This window comes from Xenopus laevis, chromosome 1S (genome assembly GCF_017654675.1).
Source record: "Xenopus laevis strain J_2021 chromosome 1S, Xenopus_laevis_v10.1, whole genome shotgun sequence".
Taxonomy (NCBI): Eukaryota; Metazoa; Chordata; class Amphibia; order Anura; family Pipidae; genus Xenopus; species Xenopus laevis.
Window position 1 is genome coordinate 13329744 of NC_054372.1, and position 19529 is coordinate 13349272.

General features: G+C 41.5%; 1 protein-coding gene across 2 annotated transcripts in view; it reads left to right on the forward strand.

The window, feature by feature from the left end:
- The first annotated feature begins 6412 nt into the window (after nt 1–6412).
- Nucleotides 6413–19529, forward strand: part of sh3bp2.S (SH3-domain binding protein 2 S homeolog) — a 35737-nt gene continuing 22620 nt past the window's right edge. The window contains exons 1-2 of one of the 2 annotated variants that reach the window (XM_041579377.1): nt 6413–6942; nt 16659–16798. In XM_041579377.1, the coding sequence (XP_041435311.1) occupies nt 6863–6942; nt 16659–16798 (220 nt within the window). In that variant the 5' untranslated portion in view covers nt 6413–6862. The remainder of the gene's footprint in view (nt 6943–16658; nt 16799–19529) is intronic. The other variant, XM_041579376.1, reaches the window with a different exon arrangement.

Sequence of the window (19529 nt, forward strand, 5' to 3'; positions counted from 1 at the left end):
CCCACTGTTACTATAGGCACCATCTATCCCTACAATACCTGCTATCCCACAGTCACACTCCCTTCCCAGAGACTATTATCCCACTGTTACTATAGACACCATCTCTCCCTACTATACCTGCTATCCCACAGTCACACTCCCTTCCCAGACACTATTATCCCTCTGTTACTATAGGCACCATCTCTCCCTACTATATCTGCTATCCCACAGCCACACTCCCTTCCCAGAGACTATTATCCCACTGTTACTATAGGCACCATCTCTCCCTACTATACCTGCTATCCCACAGTCACACTCCCTTCACAGAGACTATTACCCCACTGTTACTATAGGCACCATCTCTCCCTACTATACCTGCTATCCCACAGTCACACTCCCTTCCCAGAGACTATTATCCCACTGTTACTATAGGCACCATCTCTCCCTACTATACCTGATATCACACAGTCACACTCCCTTCCCAGAGACTATTATCCCACTGTTACTATAGGCACCGTCTCTCCCTACTATACCTGCTATCCCACAGTCACACTCCCTTCCCAGAGACTATTATCCCACTGTTACTATAGTCACAATCTCTCCCTACTATACCTGCTATCTCATAGCCATAGTCCCTTCCCAGAGACTATTATCCCACTGTTACTATAGGCACCATCTCTCCCTACTATACCTGCTATCCCACAGTCACACTCCTTTCCCAGAGATTATTATCCCACTGTTACTATAGATACCATCTCTCCCTACTATACCTGCTATCCCACAGTCACACTCCCTTCCCAACTATTATCCCACTGTTACTATAGGCACCATCTCTCCCTACTATACCTGCTATCCCACAGTCACACTCCCTTCCCAGAGACTATTATCCCACTGTTACTATAGACACCATCTCTCCCTACTATACCTGCTATCCCACAGTCACACTCCCTTCCCAGAGACTATTATCCCACTGTTACTATAGACACCATCTCTCCCTACTATACCTGCTATCCCACAGTCACACTCCCTTCCCAGAGACTATTATCCCACTGTTACTATAGGCACCGTCTCTCCCTACTATACCTGCTATCCCACAGTCACACTCCCTTCCCAGAGACTATTATCCCACTGTTACTATAGTCACAATCTCTCCCTACTATACCTGCTATCTCATAGCCATAGTCCCTTCCCAGAGACTATTATCCCACTGTTACTATAGGCACCATCTCTCCCTACTATACCTGCTATCCCACAGTCACACTCCTTTCCCAGAGACTATTATCCCACTGTTACTATAGGCACCATCTCTCCCTACTATACCTGCTATCCCACAGTCACACTCCCTTCCCAGAGACTATTATCCACTGTTACTATAGACACCATCTCTCCCTACTATACCTGCTATCCCACAGTCACACTCCCTTCCCAGAGACTATTATCCACTGTTACTATAGACACCATCTCTCCCTACTATACCTGATATCACACAGTCACACTCCCTTCCCAGAGACTATTATCCCACTGTTACTATAGGCACCATCTCTCCCTACTATACCTGCTATCCCACAGCTCCAGTCTAGTTTATAACTAGTTCTAACTTACTCAGTGGCTGAACATGTGCAGATAGTGCCATTAGGCAATAAGGACTTTTGAACCGTTTTTTGGACTTCAATGTCCAACTAAAGACTAGAACAGAAATTTTGTTAATCATGGGGCTTTGGGTTGTACAGACCACCATTGATTCTCAGAACAGTTAGTTTGAGACAATTGTGGTGGTTGTGGTGGGCAGATTGTGGTACGACTTTCCATGGGAAAAAAAAAACTGTAGAACAGTGTGAACCTGGCAGATTCCAAACTGTGGTGACTCCAGCCTCTCTTTTGCAACAATGTATTTTTCATATTTATTAGAAAACAGGAACTGTCTCCTTGCCTTTCCGTCATGGTATCTCCAGACTTTACGCTGCACGTTTGGCAGGTCTCCGGGAGATACAAGAGGGCTTTTATAAAAGAGCTTAGCACAAGCATGGGCAGCAGGGGGTCCTTCCAGATGCAGTCAGATGATTGCTAGGCAGCACCAACTGGAGGGCTGCAGGTTATGTGGCTCATTTAACGCTGGACATAGTTGCCTTAGTGCAGTTACTCATAGCACCAAAACAGGAAGGCAAATTTGCCCTTAGTTAATAAAGGAACACTCTTAAAGGAGAAGGAAAGTACCAAAAGCAGTTTATTGGCAAAATATTAGCCACAATAGTGCAAGTTATAACACTATATTTATTCTGCAGAATGCTTTACCATACCTGAGTAAACAGCTTTAAAAGCTCTCTCTGTTTGTTTAGGATAGCAGCTGCCATATTAGCTGTTGTGACATCACTTCCTGCCTGAGCCTCTCCCTGCTCACTCATAGCTCTGGGATCAAATATCAGCAGGAAGGGGAGGAGGGAGGGGGAAAAAGGGAGAGAGGAGCAAACTGAGCATGCTCAAGCCCTAGCCCTGGAGGTTTAAGATGAAAACAGGAAGTCTGATACAGAAGCCCATGAGTACACAATAGAAGGAAAGAAATGTGGTGTTTCTTTTGACAGAGGACTCAGAGCAGCATTACTTTGAGGGTTTACTGGTGTATTTATATAGACCTTTCTGATAAAGCTTACTTAATTTTAGCCTTTCCTTTTACTTTAATATGCTCTGTGTTTATATTGTATAACTATAATAATTGTTTGCACAGAATACTATTCAGTGTATTTCATTTATATGTATGTGTTGAAGCAGAATTCATGCATTCATGCAATTTAATTTTGCCAATGATACTTATATTTTTCAACCCTAACTATGTTACGCTGTGAATGTAGGGTAACTGTTAAACCTGAAAAGGAACCAGGTCCCTGCATTCTTCTTACACCTATAATATCTTCTAATTCATCCAAAGGAAGGAGAAACGTGTGAAGCATTTTCCAATTTGACAGTTTTACGTGGGGGGAATTCCTAGATGAGTGATGTATTACCACTAACCATGGATTTCTAAATAGGCATCCAACCCTTTCTTAAAACCATCCACTGTATCTGACAGTACAGATGCTTCTGGGAAAGAATTTACACTGTTCTAAAGGTGGCCATACACGGGCAGATAAAGCTGCCGATATCTGTCCTTTAGACCAATATGGTCTAAATATCTGGCCACGATATCAATCGGGAAGGTTTCATTTTTCCCATTTTGCCCATTGCTCCTTGTTGTGATCTGATTGTTTGGCCATAGGGCCGAATGTTTGGATTACCCCAATGTAGCCCTGGGCATATCGGTGAAAGATCCGCTCGTTTGCCGATGTCGCCAGACGAGCGGATCTCTTCATGTACGGCCAGCTTTCGTGTAAAGACTTCCTTTCTGCACATGGAACCTATGAGTTGAAAGATAAGATTACTGTGTGTAACCCTTTCATATACCAAGACATTTAAGACATATTATTGTATGATTATTGGTACATGTATGGTCCCTCGCTGAGCCCGACTGATATCCATGTACTATGGCTATTGGTCAATTGTGCAGGTTAGAAAATGTGTGTGGCCCTAGACTTAATCCTCACACTCGCAGGGGTCATTTTGATGGTTGCTGTTCTTTAGTGGGGTTAACGCAGCCCGTGCTAATCCCTGGGAATGGATGTTGTAATCCCTCAGAGATGGCTCACCTTTAAATTAACTTTTAGTATGTTATACAATGTTCTTATTAGGGCTGCACCAAATCCACTATTTCGGATGCGGCCGAACCCCCGAATCCTTCGCGAAAGATTCGGCTGAATACCGAACTGAATCCGAATCCTAATTTACATATGCAAATTAGGGGTGGGAAGGGGAGACAAAAAGTCACGTGATTTCCCTCCCGCCCCTAATTTGCTTATGTAAATTAGGATTCGGTTCAGCCGGGCAGAAGGATTCGCCCAAATCCGAATCCTGCTGAAAAAGGCCGAATCCCGAACCGAAACCTGTATTCGGTGCATCCCTAGCTCATGTTGTCTGCTCACATGTTTTGAGCCAATAAATTCAGTTTTTAAAATTTATACATTTTGCAGTGTGCTGCAGTATATTGCACTTTAGCTCTTATTCCTAGTGACTTTGCAATTGTTTTTCATTATTTGATTTTTATAGTTTATGAATTATTTGCCTTCCTCTTCTGTCTCTCTCCAGCTTTCAAATGGGGGTCACTGGCCCAAGCAACTAAAAAAAAACCAATTGCCCTGTGTGGCTACAATATTATTGTTATTATTACAGGTATGGGATCCATTATCCGGAAACCCGTTATCCAGATTGCGTTGGAATTACAAAAATGATGTCTCCCATCCAAATTTAATAATAAAACAGTACCTTGCACTTAAGACAAACTAAAATATAATTAATCCTTATTGGAAGCAAAACCAGCCTATTGGGTTTGTTTAATTATTTTTTAGTAGACTTATTGTCCAAATTGCGGAAAGATCTGTTATCCGGAAAACCCCAGGTCCCGAGAATTCTGGATAACAGTTCACATACCTGTACTTATCTTTATGCAGAACCTCTTCTTTTTATATTTCCCTTCTCTCCTTAAAGCTTCTGCTCAGATAAATAAGACCCTTGCAACTAGACAGGGGCTACATTACCTAACTAGAGAGCTGCCTAACAAAATGCTAAATAACTGAAAAAACATAAAAAATGAAGGCCAGTTGCAAATTGTCTCTGAATATCAATTTCTACATTATAGTAACAGTTCATTAAAAGTTGAAGCAGCTTTCACAATGACAGGGGTCAATACGTTGCACCTAAAACCAACCCAAGTTAATTCCTCTTACTGAAATATGAAGCATGCCAGCGCCTCTATATATAACAGGATTCTGTTCTGGAGTTTGCACGCTGTGATAGGAAAGCAATAATGCCCATTGCAATGATTGCTGGTGTGTGTGGTTGTACCTAATGCAGCCCCCGTGCTATTGCTCTGCTTTTAAATATGTGCTGGGTGGGCTGTAATCCACTGAAAGGAGCAGATCTGAATGGCCCTCACATAGGGGCTACCCAATAGCCAATTGCAGTCCTTATTCGGCACCTGCAGGGACTTTTGTAATGATTGTGTTGCTCCCCAATTTGAATGTGGCTCACGGGTAAAAAAAAAGGTTGGGGACCCCTGCTCACAGTTAATGTTTGAGATGCTCCTTATTCAACAACATTCTAAAAGGAGGTGCTCCTCGTGTAGAATTATTTTAATAGGAGGTGCTTCTTTGCAGCGGTATTATAATAGGAGGTGCTCCTTTTTCAACACCATTCTAATAGGAGGTGCCCCTCATGTAGAATTATTCTAATAGGTGGTGCTCCTTATTCAACATCATTCTAATAGGAGGTGCTCCTCATGTAGAATTATTCTAATAGGAGGTGCTCCTCATGTAGAATTATTTTAATAGGAGGTGCTTCATTGCAGCAGTATTATAATAGGAGGTGGTCCTTTTTCAACACCATTCTAATAGGAGGTGCCCCTCATGTAGAATTATTCTAATAGGAGGTGCTCCTTATTCAACACCATTCTAATAGGAGGTGCCCCTCATGTAGAATTATTCTAATAGGAGGTGCTCCTTATTCAACACCATTCTAATAGGAGGTGCCCCTCATGTAGAAGTGTTCTAATAGGAGGTGCTCCTTATTCAACATCATTCTAATAGGAGGTGCTCTTCATGTAGAATTATTCTAATAGGAGGTGCCCCTCATGTAGAATTATTCTAATAGGAGTTGCTCCTTATTCAACATCATTCTAATAGGAGGTGCTCTTCATGTAGAATTATTCTAATAGGAGGTGCCCCTCACGTAGAATTATTCTAATAGGAGGTGCTCCTTATTCAACACCATTCTAATAGGAGGTGCCCCTCATGTAGAATTATTCTAATAGGAGGTGCTCCTTATTCAACATCATTCTTATAGGAGGTGCCCCTCATGTAGAATTAGTCTAATAGGAGGTGCTCCTTATTCAACATCATTCTCATAGGAGGTGCCCCTCGTGTAGAATTATTCTAATAGGAGGTGCTCCTTATTCAACACCATTCTAATAGGAAGTGCCCCTCATGTAGAATTATTCTAATAGGAGGTGCTCCTTATTCAACATCATTCTAATAGGAGGTGCTCCTCATGTAGAATTATTCTAATAGGAGGTGCTCCTTATTCAACATCATTCTAATAGGAGGTGCTCCTCATGTAGAATGATTCTTCCTATGCAACACCATTCCATTAGGGTGCATAAAGGAGTATAAAATTTAGCCCTGTGCTAATCCCCAAGTCATTTTAAAGCATACAAGCAGTATTTAATAGAGCCCAAGCCCAACAGTATAGTATAAGAAAACTCAAGTAAGACTTTTCAACATTTCAGTAGTACCGGCCAGAAACACGCCCACAGTTACCCAATCGTTTAGAAGAAATCAGTAGCGGCTAGTTAAGTTCCTGAAGCCAGTTCAGGTGAGCGTGTGTTCTCTCGGTTCCCTTTTTATATAAATGGGGAAGCTCTGTCTCTATAAAAGTAATGTAGTCCTTGTCAGGAAATCCCCCTTTGATTTTCTTTTTTTTTTTAAACATTGAAAGGCAGCGATTGGCTCAGGGCCGGGTCTCATAGTCAGCTGTAGGCCAGGAATGTTGCATCTGATATACGTGTTCACTGCCGACCCCAGGAAGGAGGAAGTTGCAGCCGCAAGGCAGGAAATAAGTCAACGGCCAACTTCAATGTTTGTGTCCAGACTACTTTAGTTCAGCTTTTATTCCTTGAAGCTTGCAGCTAGCAGATAGGCGTGGAGCAGGGGACAACATTAACTTCCCCCCATCTCTGTCATTTTAAGTACTTGTCCCCTCCGCTCAGCATGCGCCTGGTCTTCCGGATCATGTGTTTTACCTAATGGCTACAAATATAAAAAGATCACAGTCGCTGGCAGTTTCTTTCGAGAGGAGGACCATCATGTGTCGGCAAGACGCGAGGTAAGTGGTGGATCAGATACAGACATCTCACCCTGCTCTTATGTGGGGTATTTGTTTGTATCAATTTGCTGGGGATTTATAATCAGGAGCAAATGGGTCCCGTATACTGACAGCAGGCAAGATCAAAGTGCTGCGTGTGAAAGCTGACATCATTTAGGGGGTTATTTATCACAGTCCGAATTTATCTCAATATTTTCTGCTACAAACTCCTATCAAATTCACTTTTTTATTATTACATTTTCCCGAAAATTTGCTTTGCGGAAAAAAAACAAACAGTTTTTCACGATTTTTTCATCCGAAAACTCAGAAGACTTCGGGGTATTGAATGAAACCCAGTGCACATCAAAAATCACTGGGACTTCTCCCATTGACTTATGTGCAACCTCGACAGGTCTGAGATGCTGGATTTTCTGATTCAGACTTTTCCATCCTCGGGGTTTAATAAATTCTTATTCTGATAAAGTCCGATTTCATAAAAAAAAAAAAAATCACAAATTTTTCGTGATTTTTGCATTCAGAATTTAGTAAATAACCCCCTACGTATTTTTATATTTTTGCCCGAAATAGAGAATGAGACTGTAGTCAGAATAAGCAGTGATTGGTTATAGGGGCTACTACATTCTCATCATCATCTTGTAAATCATGCAGAGTGTGTGTGTTTTAATCCCAGTGGGCTATAAGGCCAGTGAGTGTTTGCTTGCCACTGTGCCCTGGCTTAGTGATGGGTAGTATGTACAATTGTATAGTTATTGCTAATTTTTATTACTCGTCTTTCTATTCAGGCCTCTCCTATTCATATTCCAGTATCTTATACAAATCAGTGCATGGTTGCTAGGGGAATTTGGACCCCAGCAACCATATTGCTAAAATTACAAACTGGATAGCTGCTGAATAAAAAGCTAAATAACTCAAAAACAAAAATGAAAAACAATTGCAAATTGTTCAGCAATCTGGTTTCTAGGGTCCAAATTACCCTAGCAACCATGCATTGGTTTGAATAAGAGACCGAATTATTAATAGGAGAGGCCTGAATAGAAGTATCAGTAATAAAAAGTAGCAATAACAATAAATTTGTAGCCTTACAGAGCTTTTGTTTTTTAGATGGGGTTGATGACCCTCATTTGAAAGTTGGAAAAACTCAGAAGAAGAGGACAAATAATGCAAAAACTATAAATATAAATAAGGAAGACTAATTGAAATGTTGCTTAGAACTGGACATTCTGAAAAGAGTCAGAAGAAGACAAATAATGCCAAAACTTTAAAAAAAATAAAATAAAATAATGAAGACCAACTGAAAAGTTGCTTAGAATTGGCCATTCTATAACATATTAAAAGTTAACTTAAGGGTGAACCGCCCCTTTAAATGATGGAAGGCTGAGGTGCCATGCCTGTAATCATTTTGTACTTTGCTTCTTGTGCACTTGATTGGTTGCTAGAGGTTACTAGGGTGGGACAAACTTCACCCAGCGTTACCAGTTTATCCATGTGAATTGTGCATTAGGTTCTATACACTGCTCTGCTGAGGCCTCTATATGCCGTTACATATGCAGGTAATGGACCTGTTATCCAGAATGTACAGGACGTAGGTTTTTCTGGACAAGGGATCTTTGCGTAATTTGGATCTTCATACCTTAAGTCTACTAGAAAATCAAATAAACATGAAATAAACCCAATAGGCTGGTTTTGCTTCCAATAAGGATTAGTTATATCTTAGTTGGGATCAGGTACAAGCTGCTGTTTTATTATTACAGAGGAAAAAGGAAATGATTTTTAACATTTTGGATTATTTGGATATAATGGAGTCTATGGGAGACGGCCTTTGTATAATTCGGAGCTTTCTGGACAACGGGTTCCCGCATAACGGATCCCATACCTGTAAATGTTTCACTTTTGCAAAGAAGTCTGTGCTGGTACAGCTTCTGGCTAATTGTTTTTTCTTGGAGTTTTCTGATAAAGATTATAAATTACAGGGGACAGGGAAGGTCCAAAGTGAAATGTTATTGGCTGACCTCCACTTTATCTTGCTGACTTTGTAGCACAGATTGTGGCAGGCAGTGATATGTACATGACAATCAGGCAGCAGATATGTTTATGTCAAGCAGGCTAAGAGTTGTTTTTATCGAATTCAGGAAATCCACCCCTACATTTCCTATGGTAGGTGCAGCAACATTACTGCCCACTCTGCATTTCCCAAACGCTTCCTCCTTAATTCTGTATCGTGCCCACTCACTAGCACTGGTACCAGCCTCGAATGAGTGGGAGGATTTGACAAAACATCAACTATTTATAGGGTGACTTGTGGGTGCCAAAAAAATCCCCTTGATTTAAATAGATTTAAAGAGAAAGGGGGTTATTTAAGTCAGAATGCAAAAAAATCCAAAAATTTGATACTTAAATTTGAAAAATGAGATTTATCATGCCAGAGGATGCAAAAAGTCCAATATCTTCAACCTGTCGAGGTCCTGTAGAAGTCAATGGCAGAGGTCCTATTTGCAATTTGAACATATTATGGTCTGCTCTGGGTTTCATACGATAATTCGAACTTTTCAGCTGATTTCACGAAAAATTCGGACTTTTCAGCGTCAAATCCGAAAAATTTGGATTTTTTTTTGTGCGACAATATGAAAAAGTTGCGAGTTTCGTGCGACGATCCAAAAAAGTCATGGTTTTTCCCGATCTGATTTGTTCTTGGTTTTTTAAGGGTAAATCGTGGATTCTAGTTTGGTCGCGCTTTTTTAATTTTAAATATCAGGAAAAAAAAAAATCGAATTTTGATAAATTACCCCTGATGTGTTGCCTCTTATTTTTTAAAACAGGAGGTTGTTCTGCAGGGCTAATATTTAATATAAACTATTAGTATTTAATATAATCATTGGGAGATTGCAGTTGCAGCGCATTATTGCATTTTCTCGCTGTGCCACTTCTGCACGGTTTCACCCCAAATCTTTTGCACTTGTTCAAGTAGGAATAACTTCTCTGTGGGTGTGAGACAGAATAATCGAAATTGCCCCCCAACACCTTTGAATAGGAATCACCTGCAAGTGCTCAGTGCAGTCAAGTGTAATTTATGTCTTGAACCCAGAACGGGACATTAAGGTCATTTTAAAGGATATGGGGTACGATATAAAAGCGCTTTGTCCTCCTCCTGTGGCTATAAAACCTTAGATTGTAAGCTCCACAGTGCAGGGACTGATGTGAATGATGTATAATCTCTGTAGCAGTGTAAACTATGTTTGAGCTCTATATAAAGCATGATAATAATAATAATTGTATAAGTTTGAGGTTGTAGAAATGATGTCAGAGTGTATGTTTCTGCTATTAGCTAATGTGGGAGTTCTGTAGACAGGAAGCTGAGGTTGGCCATGACTGACATAGAGAAGCGTGCCCGTTTACGAAAAACAAAACTACCGAAATCAGTGAAAGGGAAACTTAGCTACAAGCTGCTCTACTAAGTAAAGGGGATGGGGTGTAACATTTGCAAATAGATAGAACTGATCTATCTGAAATGTATCACTGTATTTATTATTTCATAGCAAAATAAAAAGCTGATTCCTCTTCAGCTTATGATATACAGGGAAAAAAAATGCCGCTGCAGCACCTCTTTGTTGCAAAAAGTGAAAACTTGGATTTATTAAGTCAAACAACCTCAGGCTTGAGAAAGGGCGAGAGTAAGCCCGAAATGTTGCCTGGTTGTTTGACATAATAAATCCAAGTTTTCATTTTTTTGCAACAAAGAGGTGCTGTAGCAGTTTGTTTTTTTCCCTGTATGTCTATGCAAACCCCTGGCAAGGATTTCCAGACCCAACCTACAAGGTTAAATAAGGTGGTTGAAGCACACACAATATTGACTCTTCAGCTAATGAGATGGCAGCATCTGGCCTCTCACTGAAAAGCCATAATCAAATATAAGTTGCTTCTGACCTCCTGTTGGAAGGCTTGTGAAAAACGCTTTGCTCCGCTAGCATGGGCGTAACTATGGAGGAAGCAAACCCTGCGCCCGCAGGGGAGCCCGTGAGGCCCTAATTCATATACAATTTCAATAAATTTTGGTAAAACTGGTCAACCTGGGGGCCTGAAAAATAATCTGTTGTGAGGCCCATTAATATCTAGTTACACCACTGTCCGTTAGATTACATAATGTACTTAGGGGTGCCACCTTTTCTGGAAAAAAATACCGGCCTTCCTATCTATTTATCTTTTTTCCCTATTAATAACTTTGGGATTAACTATCATTTTTACCGGCCAGGCCTGTAAAATACCGGCCAGGTGGCAACCCTAGCTGTATTTATAACTGTAAGTGCCCTGATTTTACCTTGGTGCCACTGGGGGATAGTAGAAGGCAACCTGTAATTCCTGACCAATATTCGGGTCAACCTAAAAGGTCCTAGAGTCTCAGAAAGATCTCATTAGCCCAAAGGGATGTCTGCTTTAGTTAGAGAATGGCCATATTTCTGAACCTGCTCAGAGCAAATTGTAGCCCAGCCTTGTGGAATGGTTGACTCCTCAATGAAGGGGTGGCACAGAGAATATTACTGTGTAAACTGTGCTGTACTTAAAGGGGAACTCCACACAAACATAACTTTTTGAAAAGTAAACATAATTTCAAGCAACATTGCAATATATACATCAATTAAAAATATGCACGATTTTTAATGGTTTGGGACAGTTCCCTAAGCCTAACCCCCTGCTCTCCTACTGATCTGTCTGACTACTTTGCTAAGCTGGCTGACTACTGTTACTTTGTATCAACAGCCATCTGTCTTCAGCCTGCATCCTCCAAACCCCACAATTCCCTGCACATGTGATTTCAATAAGGAACAGAACATCACAGTGCAATGCATTGTGGGTTATGTAGTTCCTGCATTTTTTTTTGGTTTGGTTTTGCGCTGAAAGGGTTTCCTTCCCCTTTAAAAGGTCAAGTTTGGCTTTTTATAAGTACGATTTACCTTTCCTTTATTTTCAGTTACAAGTGACTACGTGTATGGGATCTGTTATCCAGAATGCTCGGGACCTGGGATTTTCCAGATAACGAATCATTCTGTAATTTGGATCTCCATACCTTAAGTCTACTAGAAAATCATGTAAACATTAAATAAACCCAATAGGCTGGTTTTGCTTCCAATAAGGATTAATTATATCTTAGTTGGGATCAAGTACAAGCTACTGTTTTATTATTACAGAGAAAAGGGAAATTTAAAAAAATTCAATTATTTGGATAAAATGTAGTGTATGGGAGATGGCCATCCCATAATTTGTAGCTTTCTGGATAATGGGTTTCCGGATAACGGATCCCGTACCTGTATATAAGGCATTGCAGCTGCTGGATGGGTCGGGGGGGGTTTAGGCTGCTGGGGCCCATGTGGACCAGGAAAGAAAAGAATACTTAGATTTACACTTTCTTTCATTATGCTAAGAAAATAATTACATTTTCATATGGAGATTCACTTTAAAATCCTGTATTCAACGGCTCCTATAAATCCTTATTATTCTTATTCTCCCTGGGATTATTATGAGTTAAAAATCAGAAAATCAGTCATTTCTTCTTCAGCAACTTGGACCTTGGCTACAGTACAAAGTTTTGGGCAGTTAGACTAAGCTGTTCAGGTACAGTTCAGGAAATAGCTGAACATTTTGTGTTTTTCATTTGCACATAATATTACATGTTATTTCCTTATCTGAGCAATAGAAATATTTCCCATACCTTGCTGATTATTTGAGCAAATACAGCTGTGCTAAGGGGAGGGTAGACTGAACCACTGGTACCACATATGTGGGAGCCCCTCAAAACTAGTTTTACCAACTTTTCTGGAAAACAATTGTTCCTTTCTTTTAGTTTTATAGCTCTATTAATAACATTGGAATCAGGCATCATTTTATCCAACATGACAATTCTACTCAGTACAGTAGAAAAGAGACGTGTGGGAAAGCTCAGTAGTGCACCGAAATTTACTCCAATCTGTGCATATCGCACAGTGGTGCTTATAGAAGTGATGTAGGAAAATTATGTCTATAGTAACAGTGGGATAAGAGTCTCTGGGAAGGGAGTGTGACTGTGGGATAGCAGGTATAGTAGGGAGAGATGGTGTCTATAGTAACAGTGGATAATAGTCTCTGGGAAGGGAGTGTGACTGTGGGATAGCAGGTATAGTAGGGAGAGATGGTGCCTATAGTAATAGTGGATAATAGTCTCCGGGAAGGGAGTGTGACTGTGGGATAGCAGGTATAGTAGGGAGAGATGGTGCCTATAGTAACAGTGGGATTATAGTCTCTGGGAAGGGAGTGTGACTGTGGGATAGCAGGTATAGTAGGGAGAGATGGTGCCTATAGTAACAGTGGATAATAGTCTCTGGGAAGGGAGTGTGACTGTGGGATAGCAGGTATAGTAGGGAGAGATGGTGCCTATAGTAACAGTGGATAATAGTCTCTGGGAAGGAAGTGTGACTGTGGGATAGCAGGTATAGTAGGGAGAGATGGTGTCTATAATAACAGTGGATAATAGTCTCTGGGAAGGGAGTGTGACTGTGGGATAGCAGGTATAGAAGGGAGAGATGGTGTCTATAGTAACAGTGGATAATAGTCTCTGGGAAGGGAGTGTGACTGTGGGATAGCAGGTATAGTAGGGAGAGATGGTGCCTATAGTAACAGTGGGATAATAGTCTCTAGGAAGGGAGTGTGACTGTGGGATAGCAGGTATAGTAGGGAGAGATGGTGCCTATAGTAACAGTGGATAATAGTCTCTGGGAAGGAAGTGTGACTGTGGGATAGCAGGTATAGTAGGGAGAGATGGTGTCTATAATAACAGTGGATAATAGTCTCTGGGAAGGGAGTGTGACTGTGGGATAGCAGGTATAGAAGGGAGAGATGGTGTCTATAGTAACAGTGGATAATAGTCTCTGGGAAGGGAGTGTGACTGTGGGATAGCAGGTATAGTAGGGAGAGATGGTGCCTATAGTAACAGTGGGATAATAGTCTCTGGAAGGGAGTGTGACTGTGGGATAGCAGGTATAGTAGGGAGAGATGGTGCCTATAGTAACAGTGGGATAATAGTCTCTGGGAAGGGACTGTGACTGTGGGATAGCAGGTATAGTAGGAAGAGATGGTGCCTATAGTAACAGTGGATAATAGTCTCTGGGAAGGGAGTGTGACTGTGGGATAGCAGGTATAGTAGGAGAGATGGTGTCTATAGTAACAGTGGATAATAGTCTCTGGGAAGGGCGTGTGACTGTGGGATAGCAGGTATAGTAGGGAGAGATGGTGTCTATAGTAACAGTGGATAATAGTCTCTGGGAAGGGAGTGTGACTGTGGGATAGCAGGTATAGTAGGGAGAGATGGTGTCTATAGTAACAGTGGAAAATAGTCTCTGGGAAGGGAGTGTGACTGTGGGATAGCAGGTATAGTAGGGAGAGATGGTGTCTATAGTAACAGTGGAAAATAGTCTCTGGGAAGGGAGTGTGACTGTGGGATAGCAGGTATAGTAGGGAGAGATGGTGCCTATAGTAACAGTGGATAATAGTCTCTGGGAAGGGAGTGTGACTGTGGGATAGCAGGTATAGTAGGGAGAGATGGTGCCTATAGTAACAGTGGATAATAGTCTCTGGGAAGGGAGTGTGACTGTGGGATAACAGGTATAGTAGGGAGAGATGTTACCTATAGTAGTAATTAAAAAACCTTGCTGGTTATGTACTAGATGTACAGTTGTGCATGAGGACAACAGGAATAGCTCTGATAGTTACGTGTAGTTTCTAGGCATGCACTAATAGCACCAATCACTTCTAATGAAAGAACAGATAACAAGACATAGTTTGATGGAATAGTTTGGATACACAGTGGAATATTCCCATTGCACTGGCATCACAAAGCTTCTGCTTTGTTTTAAATTGCAGTTACCAGTTCAATCAGAGTTCATGAGTTAAAGTTAATGATGGGTCAGGAGAGCACAACTATTGCTTTCATTATTAATTAATAGAGGAATCCTCTTCTTGGGGGTAATGAAACGTATTGACTTGGAATGCGCCATTTGCACTGATTCACGCTGCCCCTTGATGTCTGGGGGGCACTTTGGTATGACAGGGGAAATATAATTGAGTCTGGTGGCTGTCAGATCTGTCCTCTGGCCTGTGTACTTGTCCTTTTAGGATATTATTAGTTTGGCAGCATTTTTTAGTATAAATACTGTTTTATGGGGACGTATCGGTTTATTTGCAGGGTTATGGCTCTGTTCCTGTAGATATGTGTATGGTGATTTGGTTTTCCTACTCCTACTCCCAATTGGAAATGGGAAATCTGCCCTGGCCAAACACTTCCCTTTATGTACTGTATATGTCAGGAGTAAACTGTCAGCAATTTTTACTGGATTGTTAGGGTGATACTGACCCCAGCAACCAGTGATCCAAGAAACCAGGAAAAAAGTTTTTACTACCATTCGGCCAAAGGGGAGACTGTCATGGGAAAACATGTTTTTTTCAAAACGCATCAGTTAATAGTGCTGCTCCAGCAGAATTCTGCATTGAATCCGTTTCTCAAAAGAGCAAACAGATTTTTTTATATTTAATTTTGAATCTGACATATTGGCTAGACATATTGTCAGTTTCCCAGCTGCCCCCAGTCATGTGACTTGTGCTCTGATAAACTTCAGTCACTCTTTACTGCTGTACTGCAAGTTGGAGTGATATCACCCCCTCCCTTTCCCCCATCAGCAGCCTAACAACAGAACAATGGGAAGGTAACCAGATAGCAGCTTCCTAACACAAGATAACATCTGCCTGGTAGATCTAAGAACAGCACTCAATAGTAAAATCCAGGTCCCTCTGAGACACATTCAGTTACATTGAGAAACAACAGCCTGCCAGAAAGCAGTTCCATCCTAAAGTGCTGGCTCTTTCTGAAAGCACATGACCAGGCAAAATGACCTGAGATGCACTTACACACCAATATTACAACTAAAAATAATACACTGGTTCAGGAATGAAATTTTATATTGTAGAGTGAATTATTTGCAGTGTAAACAGTGTAATTTAGAAATAAAAACTACACCAAAAAAATCATGTCAGAATCCTTTTAAGATTAATATGCCTAATAAACAGATAGCAGCAGTGTCGGACTGGTCCGGGGGGATGCCGGGAAAAAACCCGGTGGGTTCTGCTGGCCCTGCCCTGGTTCTTACGCGGAAGCAGCTTCCGACTTCCCACCCTGGCCCCCGGCACGGCTGAAAGAAAAAGAAGGTAGTTACGGGGGGGACGGTGGGAGGTTGCGGCTCGGGATGTTCCTTTTTGTCTTTATTTCAGAGCATGGCTGTGATATCACTTAGCTGCCACCTCACCTTTTTTAACTTCCAGAAAATGCTAGAACAGGTTGTAACAAGTATCAGATAGTGACAGCTTAGTAACAAGTCTAGGCCTGAGGCCTGACTGCGGCACACCGGCTGAGAATGGAAGAAACATTCCTAGCTCATGCTTGATTAGAGGTTACTATACCATGTAGCAGTGTATGTTGGACTGTCACATACAAATTAAAGGCAGCTTCTGGTGACAATTATGCTGCTGAAGAAAGCATTGTTTCTTTACATGTAATTGGTAATTGTAATCAGTTGTGTGATACAAATGCCGTTGCAACAATCTGCCACTGAATAAGCCTCCAGCAGACACGGTGCAACTTACTAAGTTTTACTTAGACAAAATGTTCCTGATCTTCAGTGCTGTTTAAATGTGTGTTTCAGAATGATGGCGTCAGACGAGCCCGGCTGGCCAACTCCCATGAAAGCCATCGGGGCCCAGAATCTACTGACAATGCCCGGAGGAGTCACGATCTCAGGATACCTGCACAAAAAGGGAGGAAAGCAGTTCCAGCTCCTGAAATGTGAGTAATGCTGACGCTGAACCCTGAGATGCACAAATACAGGAAAAAGCAAGTAACGCTTCTTTATTTTGCCCCGACGCTGGCACATTTTTCCTTTTACTGTGGGACTGGGGATTTCCAGGCATTAGCTCTTTCTATTTATTTGTTGGACAATTATGGGCATCATGATCACATGATAAGAACGAGCCCATCGCTATCAGCCATATAAACATTGCACATGTTTCATGATGGTGAAGGGGTTTTTCCCTTCCAGTATGTACAGAGCTTTTTCCATGATTTTATGAGTTCACATAGGCACGTGCCAAATATCTCACTATATATTTACCTGTTCTGTTTGCCTAAATATATCACTAATTAACCTACCACTGTCCAAACAACCGCAAAAGTCAGCAAAGCCAAAAGTCAGCAAAGCATTCCTGAAACACTCAGTATTGCTAAAGTCTCTGGTCATTCAGCAATTGATTGTGGCAGTAATCAAAGCGGGCATTTGGCAGTTGATTGTGGCAGTGATCAACGTGGTCATTGTGCAGTTGATTATGGCAGTGATCAAAGTGGTTATTTGGCAGTTGATTATGGCAGTGATCAAAACAGCCCTTCATCAATTGAAGTGGTTATGCGGCAACTGATTGCGGCAGTGATCAGTGCAGTTATTCTGCAGTTGATTATGGCAGTGATCAAAACGATCATTCAGCAGTTGATTGTGGCAGGGATCAAAGCAGACATTCGACAATTGATTGTGGCAGTGATGAAAACGCTGACTCTCTAACCCCAGATTGCTTCTTTTTCAGTGGAATGGGGTTGCCCCACACCTGCTTTGTATGCTCCAAAACACATGCTGGAGCAAACTCTGACATCATAGGTGGCCCATAAGGGTTCTGACTAACAGGTTCAGTACATATTTATGAGATCTATCTTAAGGGGCCGTGTCTAATTTATGCCACTGATTCTAAGCTCTTTCCATGGTCCTAACAGAGTATTATAAGATTTGTTTTTAGCTTCACATCTTTCTACCCCTAGGGTAGGGATGGATTAAAGCTGTCCATTAATGGTGAGATCTGCTAGTAGGGCAATGCCAGGTACATACAGGGCCCAATCAGCCTGATACAGTATGCAGCTTGTATTTACCCTTGGTACAAGGGGGCAAATTCACTATGCGCCGAAGCGCCTAACGCTAGAGTCAATTCGCTAGCGTTGGTCATTTTCGTTACTTCGCAAATTCACTAACGGACGCTGGCGTAAATTCGCTAGTGTTACTTCGCACCCTTACGCGAATTTGCGCAACGGACGTAACTACGCAAATTCACTAACGCGCGCAGTGTACTGAACGCTACCTTTTACGCTAGACTTCCTTCGCCACATCAGACCAGGCGAAGCGCAATAGCGTAGATAGGGATTGCTTCAAAAAAAGTTCAAATTTTTTCTAAGTCCCAAAAAACGCTGGCGGTTTTTCTATATTATGGGTAATAGGCTGAAAAAGATTGAAAATTTTTTTGGGTCTCCCCTCCTTCCCCCCTACATTTCCTAATTCATGGCAACTTAACTATACAGTGGGCACATGTGTAGAGCAAAAAAAAATTAGTATTTGATGTTTTGAAGGTTTCCCAGGCATTTGTAGTGATTGTACGTATTCCTCCATTGAAATTTGAATTTGGCGCCGTATGCAAATTAACCATCGCTAGCGTAACTTCGCTTCGCTTAGCGAATCAACGCTAGCGCAACTTCGCAACCTTACGCTACCCCTGAGCGCAACTTCGGATTTTAGTGAATTTGCGGAGCGCTGGCGAAACTACGCCTGGCGAAGTGTGGCGAAGCTACGCCTGGTGCAACCATGAACCTTAGAGAATTTGCCCCAAGGTCCCATTTGTGAAACATATTTGAAAACCAGCAACAGGGTGTGATGAATGATGATTATGAAGGTCAAGCGATCTGATACAGAGAAAGAATCTTTATTTTGCCCTAGGTACTGTCTGCAGTAAAACAATTCCATTACCGGTAACCTCTGCCGGCCACTAAAAGTAGCCCATGACTTCTCATCGCTCTCTAAGCTTTCCAGTAAGTCACGTGACTTGAGAGCCCTGAGCGAAATGTCATGATCTTTGCACACACATGTGTCTGGGGAACTTGCTCTGACACTGACAAACCACAGTCTTGTTTGTGGTGAGAAGTTGCAGATACACATCATACACAGTGGCATTTGTTTCCAGCCGCCTCGCTGTGCATCTGACAGAAAGCCCTGTCCCACCTGTGTACTAACACTGATTCAATGCATACTTATTTACCAGCATAAATAACCTGCGGTTTTCCAGATAAGGGGTCTCTTTGAACTGTAGAGCAGCACATTATTATCCAGTGAAAATATTGGCTGGGACAGGAGTCCTTACTTTTATATATATTACAGGGATATCAGTCATCATACCTGCAATGTCTCATGGAGTCTAGTGATGAACGAATCTGCCCCATTTCACTTCGCAAAAAAAATTCACGAAAATTTCGCAGTCAATTATTACAAAATAATTTTGACGCACGACAATTTTGACACAATCGTTAATTTTCATATACACGACTCTTTGTCCAAATGCATCAAAGTCACTGGGCATCCAAATAATTTTGCAAAATTTTTTTGCCCACGTCTCTTTTTTTGACGCAGAGACTTTTCACTGCAGTTTCTCGAAAACATTCACAGTCAGCAAAGTGCGTAACTTTGACGCAAATCCATGCCTGGAGAATAAAT